Below are 19,311 nucleotides of genomic sequence, written 5' to 3'. Positions count from 1 at the left end.
GTAAGTGATTAAGGCCTAAAGCCCTGAGCTGCTGGCGGGGGGCCAGACCCGCTTGCACAGGCCGGCAGGGCTGTCGCAGGGAGGACATGTGACCCGCCACCGCATGATTTGTTGTCGAAATGACAATAAGATTATTTACCCTCTGATGTCAGAACTGAAACCTGAAGGATGCCCTGATCACACTGCTGCCATGATCCCAGCGTTCCTCAGTGAGGTGCAGTTCACCTCCCTCTCCAGCAGAAGGGGGTGTAGTATTCATTTTGAACTCAGGAATCTGCACGGAGGTTCTGCAAATGAAGGTTTCCAGCATTTCTGTGTAATGCGTGTGAATGCAGACAGCTCCAAGGTTTCTCAGCCCTGTTGATCAAAATTATGGAGTAAGATAACTTCCAAAAAGATGTGTCCATGTTATAACTATTCGTAAGGATAAACATTTGTATGTAAATAAAAAAGTTGTACCCCAAATTGTGCTGTCACACACATGAGTCTGATAAATTATTAGGGTTAGGATTGTTTTATGTGAGTAAGAAATTAGGTAAGAAATTGACCTTTTACGTCTCATTTATTCATTCACACATGCACTATTATACAGTACTAATTCATGTTATATTAGAGAACAAGGTAGTGCCGAAAAACAATATATAGCCTATCCCCCCTCAAAAAAATAAGAAAAATATATTTTCTCACCAACAAAGCAAACCAAAGCATATTTTACATAAACATGTTTTAAAATTTTCAAGTAGATTTTTTTCAGTTCTTTTATTGTCTCAAAAATGGTTAAAATGTGTTATTTTGTTATTTGAAAATTTTTTAATTTGTTTTGTTGATGAGAAAATATGTTTCTCTATTTTTCTTATTTTTGTGAGGGGGGATATATATAGTTTTTCGGCACTACCTTGTTCTCTATAGCTGATATAACATTAATTACTCCTATGTGGGATCAATAAAGTTCTTATTTTTGCCATCTGAGAAAATTAAATATATTATATTTGGTGCCTAATTGTTTCCCAAGTATATTAGTGCGTGTGTGAATGAATAAATGAGACGTAAAAGGTAAAATTTCACATAAAACCCTAATAATTTATCAGACTCATGTGCGTGACAGCAGAATTTGGAGTACAACTTTTTTATTTACATACAAATGTTTATCCTTACGAATAGTTATAACATGGACACATCTTTTTGGAAGTTATCTTACTCCATACACAATCAGCATGAGGGTCATCGTAGGGTGGAAATTTAAATTTGTAATCACATTTTAAAAGTTTGATGACACAAAGTGTCATTAAACAGTCAATAAAAAGACCAAGATGACCGTGCTGAGCTCACTTCAGTCGAGCGAAAGGATTATGTTGTCAGTTTTAACTTGCTAGTCTGTCATGGACTCTGCTTCCAGTACAATCTCTCCACCATATGCTTTGGTTTGTGCAGCATTTTGTTAAAAGCCATCTGGCAATTGGTCTGTGGCGTTAGTGCTCCCTCTCCTACCCTCGTGCCGTATGTGCTGCGTGTAAACTCACCAGACTTTTTACACTCGTTTCTACTCCGTGGTGACGTGTTCTGCTCCTCCTGGGAGACATTTCCTCCGAGGTAAGCGCCGCTGCTCACTCATCTGTCTCTCTGTCTTCCCTGATCTCCTCCGGGGACTGCCAGGGTTCACAGAGCACCCTGGGGAGCTCAGGGGCTTCACCGTGCACGCACACCTGATCAAGGGCTCCAGGGGGTTTGGTTTCAACATCGTTGGGGGAAGCAAGCCCAGAGAGTTCCTTCAGGTGTACAGCGTCACAGCGAGCGGACCTTCAGCCCTCAAGACAGGTAAAACACAGAATGCACAAGCCTGGGGAAACTTGGTGAAATATTTATAATATAAATATAAAGTCCTCAGCGTGGCATAGCTCGACTCAGTGAACTAACAATCAGTGCATGGGAAGTTTAATTCCTCTTTAATTCAGAATTAAAGTTAAAATTAAAGTTAAATCCGATTTAAAATGAGTAAAAATGACCATGTAGACACCTAATTCCGAATGAAAATGGACATTCCGAATTAAACTTAATTCCGAAGTAAGTGGCTGGTGTCAGGGTTTGACATTCCCCCCAGCTTTCAGTTTCTGTCTTGCCCCACCTGTGTTCCATCTGCCCTGATTGTCTGCACCTGTGTCTCGTTATCCCCTGTGTATATCTGGTCTTGTCATTCCCTTGTTCCCTGTCGGTCCGTACTGTTTCTACCTCCATGTTTCCTGCCACGTTTTTCCTCCTCAAGTTTTTGATCCCTGTTTAGTTTCTTTTGATCCTGCAAAGCAGCGCTTTGTTTTTGGTTTTCTGGAATAAATCCTGGTTTTTGCAACTCCTGCCTCCTGCTCTCCTGCGTTTGGGTCCACATCATACACCAGTCGTGACAGCTGGTTTATTCCGATTTTAAATCTGAATAGAATAATTCCGTGATCATGTTTACACTCATTCCTCTTTAAATTAATTCCGGTCTTTCTTTCTGCTCGTTCCCTCGCCCGTCCGTCTCCATGACGCTTATATTCCACACTGGGCTGGTTTTCCAAACAAAGTTTCAAGATGCAGCAGCAGTAAACGCTGGTCAAGAGCAGAGACCATTTATATTAATAAATAGCTTGGAGGACCTGGAAATAATTAAAAGAACAGATGGCAGGAAACCTTAAAATTGTGAGCTTTTCAAAGTTGTGGCGGCTAAATTTGTTTTTCTTCCGGTAGACGTAATTTCCGGTCCCCCCCCTATCCAATCAGAACCTTCCCAACCCCAGACCTTAAGAGGAATTGGAGAAAGCCCATCAAACGTGTTTTCCATGTAAACCTCAATTCGGAATTACTATTTCCATGTAAACTCGAGGGAAAATAGTTTAATTCGGAATTATTTAATTCAGAATAATTAATTCCGAATTAAAAAACATCATGTAACCGTGGCCAATGTTTGCCAACTTCTTGTGTTTCAACCACAGCTGCATTTGTACATATCTTTCACTCTTGTTGCTCCGCATCTTGTGATGATAACCAAAAGATGACGTGATTGCCCAGAGAACGTGTAAATCACAACCGCTAATCCTGTGGGCCGACACGCCATAATGTGGCTGTCCTAACGCTGGCAGATACAGCGGTGAACATCCTGTTCACAGACACGCCAGCCAGCGCCCGTAGAGGCAAACATCAGCGCTCTGGGATGCCAGAGCACAGGATGTCTCTGCAGGGACCCATCTAGTTCATATCTGTTAATAGGCTGGTTTAGGGGGATTACCTGGTTGGATTAGTCCACTCCCACACAAAACACACACACATGTGTCTCATCCACAAACACATTCAAATATGTAAAAACGCCTGAACGTCAAAATGGTTACAAAAGCCCAGTTCCCCAAATAAAAACAGAATGCAAAGATTTGCATATCTCATAAACCCGTATGTTATTCACAACGCAACATAGAAAATATATCAGTTGTTAAACATGAGACATTTGATCATTTCATGAAAATCATTAGCTCGTTTTGGGAGTTCTGGGAGAGGACTAGTGTCTGCTCTTAACCAATATCTGATACAATTTTCAAGTTACTCAACAGTCCTTTTAACAGTTAAGATGATCTAAAACCTTTTGTGAAATAGTAGTTAGTTAGTTAGTTAGTTAGTTAGTTAGTTAGTTAGTTAGTTAGTTAGTTAGTTAGTTAGTTAGTTAGTTAGTTAGTTAGTTAGTTAGTTAGTTTATTTCAGTCATGACATCACAAAAAAAAAAGAATAAAAATGACAACAAGGAAACGAATACACTGTTCAAAGAAAACATTACAAAAAATGTTCAATATACAAATAACATCTAGACGGAAAAAGGCGTAGGCTGAAGCAAAGCTTATTATTTGCCTACCCTCAAAAAGATTTAAAGTAATGAAATGAAAGCAAGAAGTAAGAGAAAAGACTGACAGTAAAACAAATTGCCTCCATGGGGATAACAAAAATTCCTCAAGAAATAAAAAAAAATTAAAATAAAGGTGCAGTCTACATGTTTCTTTCATCCTTAAAAAATCAAATCAAATCACTAATTAAATAAATACCCAACTCAACATAGCAAGCATCACCACTCATTATTTTGATATAAAGAAATCATCCTTCTTTTCAATGTTTTTTTTAAATAAGGTTAAGGTTTGTTTAGGAATTTATCAAACCAGTTCAGAAGTCCGCTTTGTGGTTTATGAGTTTTTATTCAGCCGGCGGTGGGCGGATCTACACAGACCAAAGTCTGGTTGATATGCCGACCCAGATTGATTTGGCTACAGGGTTTTTATACAAAAGTTCAATCAACAATGAGAGGAATAAACCAGCCCAGTGAGAGACAGTCAGAGGGGTGACCCTTAAGCTTTGGGACCACCCCTGAGGGATCAGGACATCCATATATGGTTTTGTCTCTGTAGCGGCTGGAAGTCGAATCCACTCCCCCGGTGCCTTTCTCAGCAGGGATGCAAGACGCAGGAACTTGTGTGAGACAATAGGCCACAGATGAAAATCACCCCATGGGGTGCTCTAGTGTTCCAAGTCTGTTTGAGGCAACTGGGGCAACCTGCCCCTGCAGGGGGGCCAAGCTGTCACAATGCTTCATCAGGTTCTATAAATTTCAAATCCCTATCTAAATAAGTAAAATGTCTCAGTTTCAACATTTCATATGTTTTCTATGTTGTATGTATGAATAAAATCGGCATTTATGAGATTTTGAAATTTGAATTAATGATGGAATTCTGTTTTGTTTACATCTTACAGTACCTCCCCCTGTTTTTGAAATGGTGTTGTACCTTAAAACGAAGAAATACAATAAATGTCTCTATCTTTATTCATGTTCTTTATCTCTGTTCTGTATTAGCGGACATCCTTGTGTACATCAATGATGCCTGCGTGTTGGGAGTGTCTCACAAAGAGGTTGTAGAGATGCTCAAATCAGTGCCAGCGGGCCACAGCGTGGACATCGAGGTGAGACGGGGGTATCCCCTGCTCTACAATCCGGATGGTCGTCCCAAGCCGGCGTCGCCCAGACTCCTGGACAGCGACGATCCCCTCCTACCCCCGACCACCACCCAGCCTAAGCCTCTTCAGCAGCTACCTCGCCACCCGACGCCCACACTGCAGACCCAGCACCTTAATTTTAACGGGGTCCACAGTGATGGGAGCTACATGGAGCCCGGCGTGACTCTAGATGCCAATGGGAATGCGGCATCGTTCGTTTGCAGACCTCCTCCCCCGTACAGACGCTCCAGCGGGAGCTACGCTGCCTCCTCCTGCTCCCCCGTCCGCCTGCCGCGCTCCCTGAGGGCCAGGCTGAAGTCCCTCGACCCCACACAGGCCAGCCAGAGCGACAGTGAAGTGGTTTCTGCAATTGGTTCACACAGGTAAAACCTCATTTAGGCAAGGCAAGTTTATTTGTGTAGCGCAATTCAACACAAGGTAATTCAAAGTGCTTTACATCAACATTAAAAGCGGCAAGACACAATTAAACAGTAAATAACTGTTGGGTCCCTAAATCAACATAAGATAAATTCGTAACGAGGAAGGACACAGAGACTGTTAGAATGATTTTCAAATGTGCTCCTGCAGGAGGGGGACAGCACAGTGACAGGGGCAGAGCCCCTGACAGCAAATGCTTCCCAAAGATCCTCCTCCTTGCACGATGCTTTTATTGAGAAACTGTGACAGGAAATGGCCATATAGGGTAGACAATGGACAATTGGAAGAAAATACATACGGAGGTACCAGACATCGAGGTTAGAAAGGTCACACATTGTGAAACAGACATCTTCAGTTAAAGTGGAACTAATCTAAAGAGGAACTAGCTGGTATGCAGAAGTTTTAAAGTTTTAAAAGAACACAAAAGGTCGATGGGTCAATGGGGCCCCTTCCTGAAAACAGGAAGTATTGGACAGATGTGTCCAACTGACAATGGTTCACCTGTTCCCAGGACAGTCAAAACCTTGAGTATATCAAAAGCATGTGATAGTTTATAAGGACAAAAACTAGTTCAAAAGTTTGATTAACTTCACAATAACAAATAAAATCAAATAAAATGATAAGAAAAGAGGTAAAATAATAAAAAGAACAATTTGTTAAAAAGTAAGGGCAGTAGAGTACAATAGGTATTTCAGTAAACAGTAATGTTTTTATCCTGATTTAAAGGATCTGACAGTTGGAGCAGACCTCAGGTCTACAGGAAGTTTGTTCCACCGGTGAGGAGCAGAATAACTGAACGCTGCCTCACCTTGCTTGGTTCTGGTTCTGGAACCACAACAAACCAGATCCAGATGAACCTCAGGGGTCTGGGAGCTTCATAGGAACTAACAGATCCAGATGAACCTCAGGGGTCTGGGAGCTTCATAGGAACTAACAGATCCAGCATGTATTTTGGTCCAAGACCATTCAGGTCTTTGTAGACCAGCAGGAAGATTTTAAACTCTGGAAGCCAGTGTAGCGATTTCTTGACCGGTGTAATATGGTCCAGTTTCCTGGTGTTTGTAAGGACGAAGGACGACCAGCACAGAAGCGTGTTATTGTCTGCAGGGATTGTGCACATGAAGTCCTGTTTAGTGTTGGTTTAAACTGCCCTTTTTCCCTCTCTTCAGGGCATCGGGGATCCGCAATCACAACAATAACTCCTTGTCAACACCACCTCATCACATGCATTACGGAACGTCAAAGTCGTCTGAAAGTGATCTGTCTACCTGCACGCTGCCGGGGACGAGGCTGCCCCTCCCTGAGTCTCCCCGGAGGCCCTCGTCCTCCCCCTGCGGGCCCCGCAGCAGCGCCTACTCGCAGCTTTTCAAACCCCAGTCCTCCCACCTCAGACCTCCTCCCACGCCGGAGAGCCCCCACCACCGCGGCCTCAACGGTTTCCACGGCAACACCAGCCCCACTGCCAGTCCCAGCACCCTGTCCTCCCCCGGGGGGCTGAGCGTGGGCAGTGGGGTCGGCAGTTTCAGCGGAGGGGAGCTGGTTCCGGTGGCCTTGGCCCAGACGGAGAGGGACAGAGGTCTGGGCTTCAGCGTGACGGCCGGGGGTCCGGGGGGCCGGCTGACCGTGGTGGACCGAGTCTGGGACAGGAAGCACTGCCACTCCCTGCAGCCAGGGGACGCCATCATCAAAATCAACGGCGCTGATGTCCAGAGTCTTAGCTTTGCACAGGTAAAGCCTGAACTATGGCTCTGCGTTAAAGCAGCACAATGTAACTTTCAGCTTTTGTTGAGTTTGGCGGCTCCTTTGGACAAAAGCGGTAGTGCTTTACCAGTAGTGTGGAAGGGTTTCTACCAATGTTCCCTCTAAGCTGCGCGCGTGCGCAATCGCGCACTGACCGCATATTCTCAGCGCACAAGAAAGTCTATCCAGCGCAGTGCTTTAAGTGGGCCGGTACGCGCCGGTACGGAGTACCCCCACTTCTCAATATTAGCCTCTGGCGTACCGGGACTTCTCATGAGCTCAGTTCTCTGTTCTCTCCTTGCGATTTGGCTACAGTGGCGTTGCAACGCGACTGCCCCTCGTGAGACGTTCACTCGCAAAGCCTGATTTATGGTTCCGCGCTAAATCGACGCAGAGCCTACGCCGTAGGGTACGCGGCGACGCGCAACGTACATGCGCGTCGCCGCGTACCCTACGGCGTAGGCTCTGCGTTGGTGTAACGCAGAACCATAAATCAGTTTACGGAGGTCCCGCGAGTCGAGAGGAGGAGAAGTATTCAAGGATTTGGGGAATACAAGGAGCTGTGGGGATCCCGGACACGAGAAAGTCTTAAGCCTCTGCTAAAAGCTATCCATACCATTGCTGTGTCTACCAGCAGTACTGGAGTTGAGGGGGGATGAGGGGAGATGGCACCCCCCCCTGAAATAAAAAGGGTCCAAATCACCCCCCCCCCCTGAAATAAAAACGGTCCAAATCATCCCCCCTGAAATAAAAACGGTCCAAATCATCCCCCCTGAAATAAAAACGGTCCAAATCATCCCCCCTGAAATACAAATGGTCCAAATCATCCCCCCTGTAAAACTGCCATCCCTCCTTTCCATCCCTTATGTCATTTCATCAATGAATGTGGTTTTACTGCTATTTCAACATTTAGAGTCATCACCAGAAAAATAACACCAGAAAATTAACTTATTTGACAATTTTCACCTGTTTCAAGTAAATTTTCACTTGAAATAAGTAGAAAAATCTGCCAGTGGAACAAGATTTATCTTCTCATTACAAGCAAAAAAAATCTTGTCCCACTGGCAGATTTTTCTACTTATTTCAAGTGAAAATTGACTTGAAACAAGTGAAAATGGTCAATTAAAACGACATTTCAACTTTTTTCATAAAATTTTTGACTTTTTTTTCTCAAAATCTCAACTTTTCTCTGGACATTTTGACTTTTTTCTCAAAACTTTTTTTCTCGACATTTCGATTTTTTCTCTCAAAATTTCGAGAAAAAAGTCGAAATTTTCACCTGTTTCAAGTAGATTTTCACTTAAAATAAGTAAAAAAATCTGACAGTGGAACAAGACTTTTTGCTTGTAATGAGAAGATAAATCTTGTCCCACTGGCAGATTTTTCTACTTATTTCAAGTGAAAATTTACTTGAAACAGGTGAAAATTGTTGTTTTTTCCAGTGACGAGTCTTGTTTTTAAGTGTAATGAGATACTTAAAAATAAAGCGTGCATATGTGATGTTGCTCACAGTCGTCCTCAGTTTGCTCAGGGAGCTTGCGTGTGTGCCCAGATACATGAAAAATTAGAGGGAACATTGGTTTCTACCATGCTCCTCAAAGTTACATAGTGCCAGTGAAGGTGATACAGACCCCTCAGACCATGACAGAGGTTCATTAAACCTGTTGGAAGTTGATGTAACATCACAATGACTCTGGAAATATGATATTAAGGTGGAAAAGTTACATTGTGCTGCTTTAAACCAACGCAGAGCCTAGGCCGCTGCCGTGACGCCGTCGTGAATCCTGCGGACTTCTCCGTCACTCCATTTCTCCACAGTGCAGTACCCCCCCAGAGCACTAGTTGATACTTTATTTAGCTTCCGGCTTTTCCGGTCACAGTGTCGCAATAGTAAAAGAGAAGCCTCTAAAACTGTTCACAGGAACCTCCAGCTGTAATCACCGGCAATTACTAATCTTTGTACCGTATTCTATATTTTTAAGTCATGGACTTTATATCCGTCAAAAATGTTTTCTAACGGCCAGAAAAGTCAAAGAAAAGTCTCTTTCTGGGCGTGACGTCACGGCCGTGTCCGTGCCATTGATGTTGCCCCGGGGCATGATGGGAGGCCCCAGAGCATCATGGGAGGTGACTAAACTGCGCATGCTCTATGGGCCCCATAACGCGGAAGTAAACCCGGAAGTCAGGAAGTTTTTTCGGCGTATGCGCCAGGCGAGCAACTAACATTGAAATGAACGGCGGCCATTTTCCTGTCCGGTATCCAGTTAATATAATACATCCATGGTCTGCGTTGGGTCTGCGTCGCCTCGACGTGTAGTTCAATTTTTTGGGAGGTGACGTCAGGCTACGGCGTAGGCTACGGAGAGACTCCCGCATAGCCGCGTACCCTACGGCCTAGGTTTAACAGTGAACCATAATTCAGCCTTAAGGAAGGACGAGGGGAAAGACCAACAGAGAAGCACCTTCTTATCTAGTGCTGGTCAGATCAATGGTCCTGAGCATTTTGCTTAAAGATCGTGTGTAGCAATATTTACATAATATATATTTGTTTAAATCAGTTTGCATACTTAAGAAATAAGCCAATAATTTAAAAGCAAAACCCAAAATATTATTTTATCTTTTCCTACAGATAGAAGCAGTTTTGCAGGAACACACCAAACAAGGGGAAGTCATCTTGCTGGTTTACAGAGGAGGTGAAAGACTCACATTCCCTGCAGAGTCAGCAATTTTTTATTATAAATGAAAGTAAAATCTCACTGGAACTAAGTTTTTAATTTCCTTTCTCGTTATCAGGCATCTATCATTCAGCCGTCTCCCCTGGTTCCATCAGAAGACTGCCCCCACCCCTGCTCCGGCCCCCGCCTCCACCTGTAGGCTCCGACAGCTCCTCCATGTTCCCGGAGACGCTGCCCCTGCCCCGCACCTCCATCAGCAGCCCCCCCACCCCCACGCACATGCATTCCTCGCTCATCCAGAGCACCAGTTTCCTGGAGTCCATTCCTGTAACCCTGACCATGGAGCCCAAGGACTGGATCGACATCGGCCTGGAGGACGGGGCGGGCGGCGTCTCGGTGCCTGATGGAAGTCTGGAGAAGCAGCACGGGGAACGAACTCTGCCGTTTCGAGGGTTTGACGTAGAGCTGAAGAGAAAGCCGGGAGAGGGCTTTGGGTTCGTCATTGCCTCTCAGGACGTGGAAAATGGTAAAGGTGAGAGTCAGTCTCATCAGCTTCGGTGCTTTATGGCCGCGTTCAGACTGCAGGCAAATCTGATTCATATCTGATTCCTTCTCATATCCGATTTTCAGGGCTGACTGTCCACACTGTTTTTAGCAAGTGTCCAAATCGCATCTGGCTCTGTTCAGTCTGGGCCACATCATTGACTGATCTGACGGGTTGCCGTAGAGACGACGTCGTAGCGGGGGCGTCACCCAGCGCGTGTATTGTGTGACGTCATGTAATTGCGACAACAAAAACAATAACAAGATGGAGCCAGCTCACATCAGCATAGTGGCCCTGGCACTGTCTAGTAGGGGTGTAGAGCATGTCAGAGGCATTTTGTTTCTTCCTCTGTCCAAGGACTGCTGTTTTCGGCATCTTCCGACCTCTCCATACCTGTAACGTAGCTCCACAACTGGAAATGGGCGGGTGGTTTGGCGCATGGGTCTGGTCTGGCGTCGCGTAGAGTGACGTCACGGACAGTCAAAACCGATCTGAGTGTTTGGAGCTGTTCAGACTGAGACGCATCTGCCCAAATGCGATATGAATGCGATATGAAACTACCTCCCGGAGGTGGTTTCCATCTGGTTTGCAAAAATCGGATCTCATGCGGTTTGGGACTGTTCAGACTTCAAAAGAGTCATCCAGTTTCAATCTGGATGGGCTAAAAATCGGATATTGGCTGGCAGTCTGAACACGCCTAAGTCCTGTCCTCTTCTTGTTGTCTGATACAGTATTTTTCCACCCATGAATGAGAAACAAACCCGGAGGGACATTGCATAGCCTTAGTTGGCCCAGTACAACTATTTGGTTACCTGCCCAAAGGAATGGGTTTCATTTCCATGCCCTTGTGGACGGCATTGCCATTAGATAATTACACATTAAAACGTGGTCATCATGGCCATATGCCACCGCATGAGTCACGATGCATCATCAGCCGTTCCCTTGTGTGCTCTCCTTGGGGGGGCTTTAATTGCATTGATGAAGGATATTAGTTTTGGCATCAGCTGCTTTCAGAGTGCTTCATCAAGAAGTGCTGCTTTGGCTAACTTTCTGTCTATATTCATGAAAATCTCATTTCAGATCCACTCCCTGCTGACAGCTGGGTTATTGATTTGATGGCTGCAACAAAGAAATGCTGTCTGTAGTTGATTATGCCAAGGGCTCTCAGAAAGAATATATATCTTTCTTCTAAACTGTCAATCTACAAGCGGATGTCTTATAGCCATGTCCTTAATTTAAATGTGGACAAAAAACAAAGCATTTCATCGGGTTGCTTTTCTAGTTTGTACCCACCAGAACTTGTTCTGCTTGCCAGGACATTAAGCAGGCTTGTCTCGTACTGCCCTCAACACATTTCAATGCAGTTCTCAGTGTATAGACAGCAGCTTAACTACATGCCCCCCCCCTCCTCTGCATGTGTTTTGTACGGGCTGATGCTTTTATACGTTTCACTTTGCCTTCCATGCCAAAGACAACATATTTATGTTTTCACGTGAGATTAAGCCTGCAGGTGTGCGTGTCTCTGCAGCACAAAGACCATCCCGTCCCTCCGTGTAAATCCCCACCTCCGTCACACCGCGTCACAATCATAAGTCCCATCCATCTCTCTGTATCTTTCCTCATCTCTTTCCTTATTCCCTCTTCTTCTCTCTGGATCTGGTCTCAAAGCTCCCGCCCACTCTCTGCCTCACACCCCTTTTCACTCTGCAGTAAAAGCGTCCGGTCGGCTTTTTTTTTTTTGAAAAGATTAAAACTCTCTCCCTCTCTCTCCTCCCTCCCTGCCGCACTCCCTGTTACCTCGCACTCTCCCCATCACCCTCTGAATGCTCAAGAGAAATGCTACCCTGAGCACTTCCCTCCCTCGCTGCCACAGAGCCACAGAGGGGACGCTCCACCTGTGTGTCGGTTCCCGCTGGCGCTTACACGGCAATTTCAACTTCATCACGCTGCTACGCTCGGAATACAGGATTTCTTTTCTTCTTTTTTTCCTTTCTGCTTTTGCTTGCTAATCAAAGAGCCATGCTGGAGAGACTGCAGTCCGCTTTGAAAACTGTGAAGGAATCTAAACGTAATTATTTATCTGCTTCTCTCTGCATGTTTTGTAATGAAATGGGGAGGGTTTGCTGCAGTCTTTTACATTAAGGTCTCCACTTGAGATGGGGGGGGTGGTTAAATTCTGCATTGCACTCTGAAGTTTGCTTGGTCAGAAGTGTTGGCAGTGTAAAAGTTACATCTGCAAGCTCACATCAGAATCAGAATCAGAATCAGAATCATGTTTATTTGGCCAAGTCAGGTCAAACAGGACATGGAATTTGACTCGGTTATTTTCGCTCACTGTACAGTAAATAGGCAAATGACAGCTCTTATTAACATATATACAATTTTAAAAAGTGAAAGGTGCAGCAGTATGAGGTAGATATTGTTATTGAAAGGTGCATTGTTACAGCATATGATTGTGGTTATTATTATTATTATTATTATAAGATAAGATATATATATAAGATAATCCTTTAATAGTCCCACAGAGGGGAAATTTGCAGTTTAAAGCAGCAAAGGGGATAGTGCAAAAACAAGAGGCATCAATAGAAATAGTAGTGACACAGTAATAATAACACACTATAAACAGTAAACTGGTATATACAATAATAATAATAATAATAATAATAATAATAATAATAAGAAGAAGAAGAAGAAGAAGAAAAATAAATAATAAGAAATACTAGTATATAAAAAAATAACAGACGGATATTTACAGATGGATATTTACATAATTGCACGTTGCAGTGAATGAAAGATATTGCACATTATTTCCCTTTATGTACATTTATTGTCAAGTTGTATGTGGTGTACTGTGTATTATTGTTGCACAGTTATTGATTGATTACTCTGAGACGTGTTCTAGGTGTCAGTCAGGTGTTCTTTCTGCTGCTTTGGGAGAAGGTGTCATACTGTTATACTGCCACACCGCCTGCTGGTGGAAGCAACAGTTAACAGAAGGGAAGAACAGCGTGTCGTGATGTTTTAATGTGGTGATGATCTTTGCATGAGAGCCACCGATAGGACACAGTTTTTATGCTGTGGTGTTTATACAGTACACACGCTGCAGTGTTAGCAGGTCCTGCTGAAGCAGCCGTCCACCTCCACTGTGCCTTGTATGTGGCGTCCGCTGGCTGCTGCGTCCCAGTCTGCATCCACAGCTTCTTTTGGGCTGCAGGAGGGGAATTTATGACAGTAGGGGAGGGGGGTGGTGGGCCGCTACCTCTGCCGAGCGCCGCTCAGCGCAGCGTGTCAGAGGCCGGCTGGCTGCCGGGCACACCGCAGTGGGATTACTGTGGACAGCAGAACACACAGAGCCCGGGGGAAACAAACCACCACGGTGGAAAGTGGTCCGTTTGGCTGCAGCTGTGTGTAGTCGGGAGTGTGTCTGGTTGCACATCTGTGGCCGAGGATATCTGTCCCAATCCCTTTTGCATGTGAATCACAGTGCATGCGTGTGCACAACGGGGGCCGTGTGCATGCGAATTTATGTATTTGTTGATGTATTATGCATGATAAGAAGACTATCTCCAAAGCTGCCTTGGCTTTGATTTGACCTGATTGCTGTTTCTGCCTGGGTCACCCAGATTAGGCCCAAATTGGAGATGTCTCTGGGCTTTGATTTATAGGCTCTGCCTTTTAACCGAATCATCATCCCAGTGTGACATGTGCTTCATCTCATGTGACATATTCCTCACCGCCTCATTCAAATTTGAACCTGTTAACAAGAATTTTTTGGAATCACAAAATGAATCAATTTAAATATGCAATTTGTCTCCTGGAGGGCTGGAAGCTGGAGAGCGTGATTTGTACCTCCACTAAATGAGTCCCAGGATGTTTATGCTGACTGATGGGTTACATAAGGCCACTGGCAACCCTCTGGAGGGGCCAGCTGTCGCCTAAATGCTGCGTACCCTCAAAGCCCGGTCAGCGGGAGAGTAACAGGGAGTTAACTGAAAACCGGGCAGCGGAGCGGAAGATGGACGTCTGAGCAGACGGACTGTCCAGCTAAAATCTGTAAGAAGCTTTTTTTTTGGTTGCTGAAGGAGATTAGGGGACAAAAATTTAATTCCAGGCTGCATGGGATTTTCCTCTTTGCCCTCAGACTCTGATCTGACTTCAGCTTTATTGGGAGTGACCTCATCGCACAGAGTAGGAAAGAAATTAACTACATGAACGGTGGCCACTTCCAACTTCTCTCACTGGAGAAGTCATTTGAATTACACATGCCTATTTTCTGAGACTTGAATTGAATTGAATTTGAATTGAAATTTTATTTTGAACATGAAACAGTAGTGAAAACAAAACAAAACAATAATAATCAATAATAAATACATGTAAATAAGAATACTAAAAGACAAAAATATAAATAAAAACATGCATCCATCATAATTAACATGGAGTAGGAGTAGGAAGAAGTAAAAACGTATTCAATCCTACCACTTAAACTCTATTTCATTATAGTCAATCATAATCATTATAATCAGAATACAAAATACAAAGAAATACAAAAAAACAAAAGATATCTATGTATATATATATATATACATACATTTATACATATATAACACATACACACACATATATAATTATACATACACACACACACACACATACATACATGCATATATACACATACACATGCACTTTTTGGATATGACATACATACAGGACTGTCTCAGAAAATTAGAATATTGTGATAAAGTTCTTTATTTTCTGTAATGCAATTAAAAAAAAAAAAAAAATGTCATACATTCTGGATTTATTACAAATCAACTGAAATATTGCAAGCCTTTCATTATTTTAATATTGCTGATTATGGTTTACAGTTTAAGATTAAGATTCCCAGAATATTCTAATTTTTTGAGATAGGATATTTGAGTTTTCTTAAGCTGTAAACCATAATCAGCAATATTAAAATAATAAAAGGCTTGCAATATTTCAGTTGATTTGTAATGAATCCAGAATGTATGACATTTTTGTTTTTGTAATTGCGTTACAGAAAATCACAATATTCTAATTTTCTGAGACAGTCCTGTACACATACACATGCCCTTTTTGGATATGACATACATATATATATATACATACACATATATACACATACACATACATACACACACACAAATGATAAATGAATATCAATAATAAAGACTTGATTTATTGGTAAACCTGTTAGACCCCATGTATCAAAGCTGATGAGAGTGAGCAGCTCAGGGCCTTTGGGATGACGGCCAGAAATCTCACGCATGCTGGCTAAAAAAACAGTTTTATGATGCCAGCACAAAACAAAAAAACAAAAAGCGGTGCCTGCATGCTTACGTGTTTCATAAGCCAGTGGGATCCTCGGGCTGACAGCCGGCAAGTTTGCTGATCTGTGATGCACCGAGACGGAGAAGCACTGACACTCTGTGAGCGTAATAAACTCAACTATAAACACCTCAAGTCTGTTCCTGCGTGCAGTCTGACAGATTTGGGTCAGAAGAATTATGGCCGGAGTAATCGCCCTCCGTGACACTCTGTTCTTGCGGTGAAAGACAAATGATTAAAAGTTGTTGCTGATGGGTCAACAGATAACAGGAGAGGTTGACGTATGGGGAAGTGAAGGACGGGGAGGAGAGCGTTTCAAGGAGACGGCGGGACGGATGGGGAACAACGAGCCGTCTTTGGGACGTCATTTAAAAGATAAATCTGACCAAAAACCACCTGGTGCTTTGAGCTTGTTTCAGCCATTCTGGGTCTAACACATGTTAAGGCCCTGACACACCAAGCCGACTGTCGGCCGTCGGGCCGTTGGTGAGCGTCGGTGCGTCTGTCAGCCTAGTTTCCCCGGTGTGTCCCGCACATCGCCACAGGTCGGCCGCCCGTCGGCAGCTTTTCAGAATCGGCGTCGGCTGTCGGTCAAACAGTTCACTCTGTGATTGGATGTTCAGATCTGTGGACTGAATACAAAAAAAAAACATGGCGGACATTTCTTATTTTTAGTGAATAAAATTTTGAGTTAGTTTCTGCATAAAAATGCGTTTTGATTACATTTCTAGCGAGAAATATATATTTTACTTTCATAATATTCACTCAGTGAATGTACATAATCACTCGTTTTCCCCGTTGTTGCAACCTCGTCGGAATAAAGGCTGATTTATGGTCCCGCGTTACACCAACGCACAGCGTACGGCATAGGTTACGCTGCGACGCGCGCCGTACGCCGTAGGCTCTGCGTTGATTTAACCCGGAGCCATAAATAAGCCCCGAGTTGTAGCTACAGACGTAGCTACAACTGTTAGATTTCATCTATTAAACCAACATTTATCTTCCTAAATGATTTATTTCAGCCAGAGGTAATTCTCCACAGAGCTGCAGGTTTCTCCCCGGGACAACGGCAGGTTGACCTAGCGATCACGTCTGTACGTGAGCTGCTGCTGCTCCCCGGACCGGCAGCTCTTCTCCGAAAACATCGCAGCTAATTAAAACGCAGACTGCGCACGTGCTAGTACGTGCTAGTTGGCCGTTGGGTGTCGTCTTTGCGGTGTGTCAAAGTGCTTCTTTTTGAGCCCGACCCAGCCCGACACAGGCGACGCGAGGCGACACAGCAGTCGGCCGACAGCGGGCGACGTCGGGTTGGTGTGTCCTCGGCTTTAAGAAAGAAATCTGTTTGCTTTTAAATGGATTTGCTTTTGACGCCAGATATTACTAACTAAGGTTTTTCAGCTGGTTTACGTCTCGCTGTGACGTTATCAAATCCAAAGGGAACCCTTAACCAGCATCTCAAGCAGCGAGATAGTAGTAATGGATTGATTGTGTTTTTCAGCGGCTTCTCTTCTCCCTCACCGGTTCGTGACCGTCCGTCGTGGCAGTCCGGCAGCAAAGAGTGGCCAGATCCGTCCCGGGGATCGCCTGGAGGCCGTAGAAGGGCGCTCTGTGGTGACGCTGCCTCATCGGGAGCTTGCGCAGATTCTTCGCCGAGCAGGAAATACTCTGCGCCTCACCATCATCCCCCGCCCCAGCACCTGTAAGTGCTCATTTCAGCATCCTGTCACAGTCTGTCTCTTAATGACAACCTAACCTGAGTCCTTGTCCCTCTTAGACTCCTCAAACCATGCAGAAACTGCTGAGCACGACCACGGTCACAGAAGCAAGAAGGGTCAGAGGTCACGTACAAAGGTGAGGACTTTAGATCAGGGGTGTCAAACTCATTTTGCTTGGCGGGCCGGATTTGACTAATTTTTTGGCCGCATGCTCAAAATAACAAAAATGTTTTTTTTGTACTAGTGTTATCTAATCCAATATCAGTTTAGTTAATTTTAAAGGAAATATGTACTTTGTTTACACTCTAATTATGTAAAACATATTTCTTCAGGATCTTTTCTTGAAATTTCTCGTTATTGTTCAAATTATGTAAGATACTTTTAATATCATTTTACAAAGATAAACAGAAACAAGTATGGTTTTTTTTATATTTCGCTTTTTTATAGGAAATTTAATTAAAAGCAAAATCTTTCTTACTACATCCGAGAGTGTTTCTTTGTGAAACAGTACAATTAAGTGTATTTATTTTTAAAAATTGGCGCGGATATTTACGCCAGTGTGCCGAAAAAGTCAGCACTTCTTTTTTAACTGTTTTACTTCGTCACTATCCTCGTATTCAAAACTCCGAATAAATATCTTCTATCCTCTTTTTTAGCAGTGATATTTTTCCTGCGAAAATATATAATAGTAGTCAGTTAATAAAAATAAACGACCGTCTACAAAGAAATAAAATCGGCAAATGCATTCTAGAAAACTAAAAAAATGTCGAAAACTGCTCTCTTTGTGGAATAACGATGGATTTGTAGAAGAAATATATTATTGGATGCTGCGATTCATGGCAATTATTTAGGCCTTCCTTTTTAGTAAATTAACATTTAGTTTTTTTGCGTTGGAAACTTCTCGCGGGCCGTATGAAAATCTCTCTCGGGCCACATGCGGCCCACGGGCCGCACATTGGACACCTCTGCTTTAGATACAGTTGCATCATTCTCTGCCAGTTTATGATAACTCCTCCATCCAGAATTATCCGACGTCTCTCTCATCCTCTCTGCCCTCCTCTTCCAGCGTGACTCTAGGTATTACAGCGTGGATCTGGACCGGGGATCCTCCGGCTTTGGCTTCAGCCTCCGAGGGGGGAGTGAATACAACATGGGCCTCTACGTCCTGGGACTGATGGACGGGGGTCCCGCCTCACGGAGCCAGAAGATGCAGGCGAGTCTCTGCTGTTACTACGTTTACTTATGTCTTCACTGTGTGGACTTGTTGAAGCAAGAGGACTGAAGGAATGAGTCGTGTCACAGCTTGGACCACATGTTTGATGTGGGCAGAGTTGACAAATAAGCATGTACTAAATATGAGCTACAATATACTTTTATATAGGCCGCACATGTTGATCTGTTTCCTAAAATGTGTTCAGAAGAGCAGTGAGTGTCAGGAAGTGTATGTGAGAGGGCACCGTTGCAGATTACACCTCATGACACAGGCATGTGAGGGACAACAGTCTTTTAAAAACAAAACCAGGGGCGCAGAAATCCAAATTACAAAACAGAATCTAAAAGAAGGAAAACTACATTTTCATTCTTCATCTTTGTTTTCCACAATGTAGTTGTGGGAGGTGGATAAAGTAAACCTGGTACCACTTAGGCATGACCACTTGAAGGTCACATTTATCCTTGACTGGTTTCTGGTATTGGCCTTTCAGCACTGAGATCTTTCCACAATATTATGGTTTGGTAGCTGCAGAAAGATCATGCTATAGAGAAGTCGTAGGAAGTACAGCTCAGGTTTTTCAGTAACTAAATCTGGAGTGAAACAAGGACAGGAAGCAACATTCCACAGAACACACATGCACAA

The 19,311-nt window shown here is 43.7% G+C and overlaps 1 protein-coding gene across 2 annotated transcripts in view; it reads left to right on the top strand.

Annotated features, from left to right (window-relative positions):
• LOC133456700 (membrane-associated guanylate kinase, WW and PDZ domain-containing protein 1-like) overlaps positions 1-19,311 on the top strand; it is a 66,566-nt gene that overhangs the window by 43,074 nt on the left and 4,181 nt on the right. For both annotated transcript variants that reach the window (XM_061735241.1, XM_061735242.1), the window contains exons 9-16: positions 1,654-1,815; positions 4,859-5,381; positions 6,606-7,164; positions 9,806-9,869; positions 9,970-10,383; positions 17,240-17,440; positions 17,516-17,592; positions 18,523-18,669. In XM_061735241.1, the coding sequence (XP_061591225.1) occupies positions 1,654-1,815; positions 4,859-5,381; positions 6,606-7,164; positions 9,806-9,869; positions 9,970-10,383; positions 17,240-17,440; positions 17,516-17,592; positions 18,523-18,669 (2,147 nt within the window). The remainder of the gene's footprint in view (positions 1-1,653; positions 1,816-4,858; positions 5,382-6,605; positions 7,165-9,805; positions 9,870-9,969; positions 10,384-17,239; positions 17,441-17,515; positions 17,593-18,522; positions 18,670-19,311) is intronic.

Source organism: Cololabis saira, chromosome 12 (assembly GCF_033807715.1).
Source record: "Cololabis saira isolate AMF1-May2022 chromosome 12, fColSai1.1, whole genome shotgun sequence".
Taxonomy (NCBI): Eukaryota; Metazoa; Chordata; class Actinopteri; order Beloniformes; family Belonidae; genus Cololabis; species Cololabis saira.
Note: the sequence above shows the minus strand (reverse complement) of the source record. Positions and strands in the feature narration are given on the sequence as shown.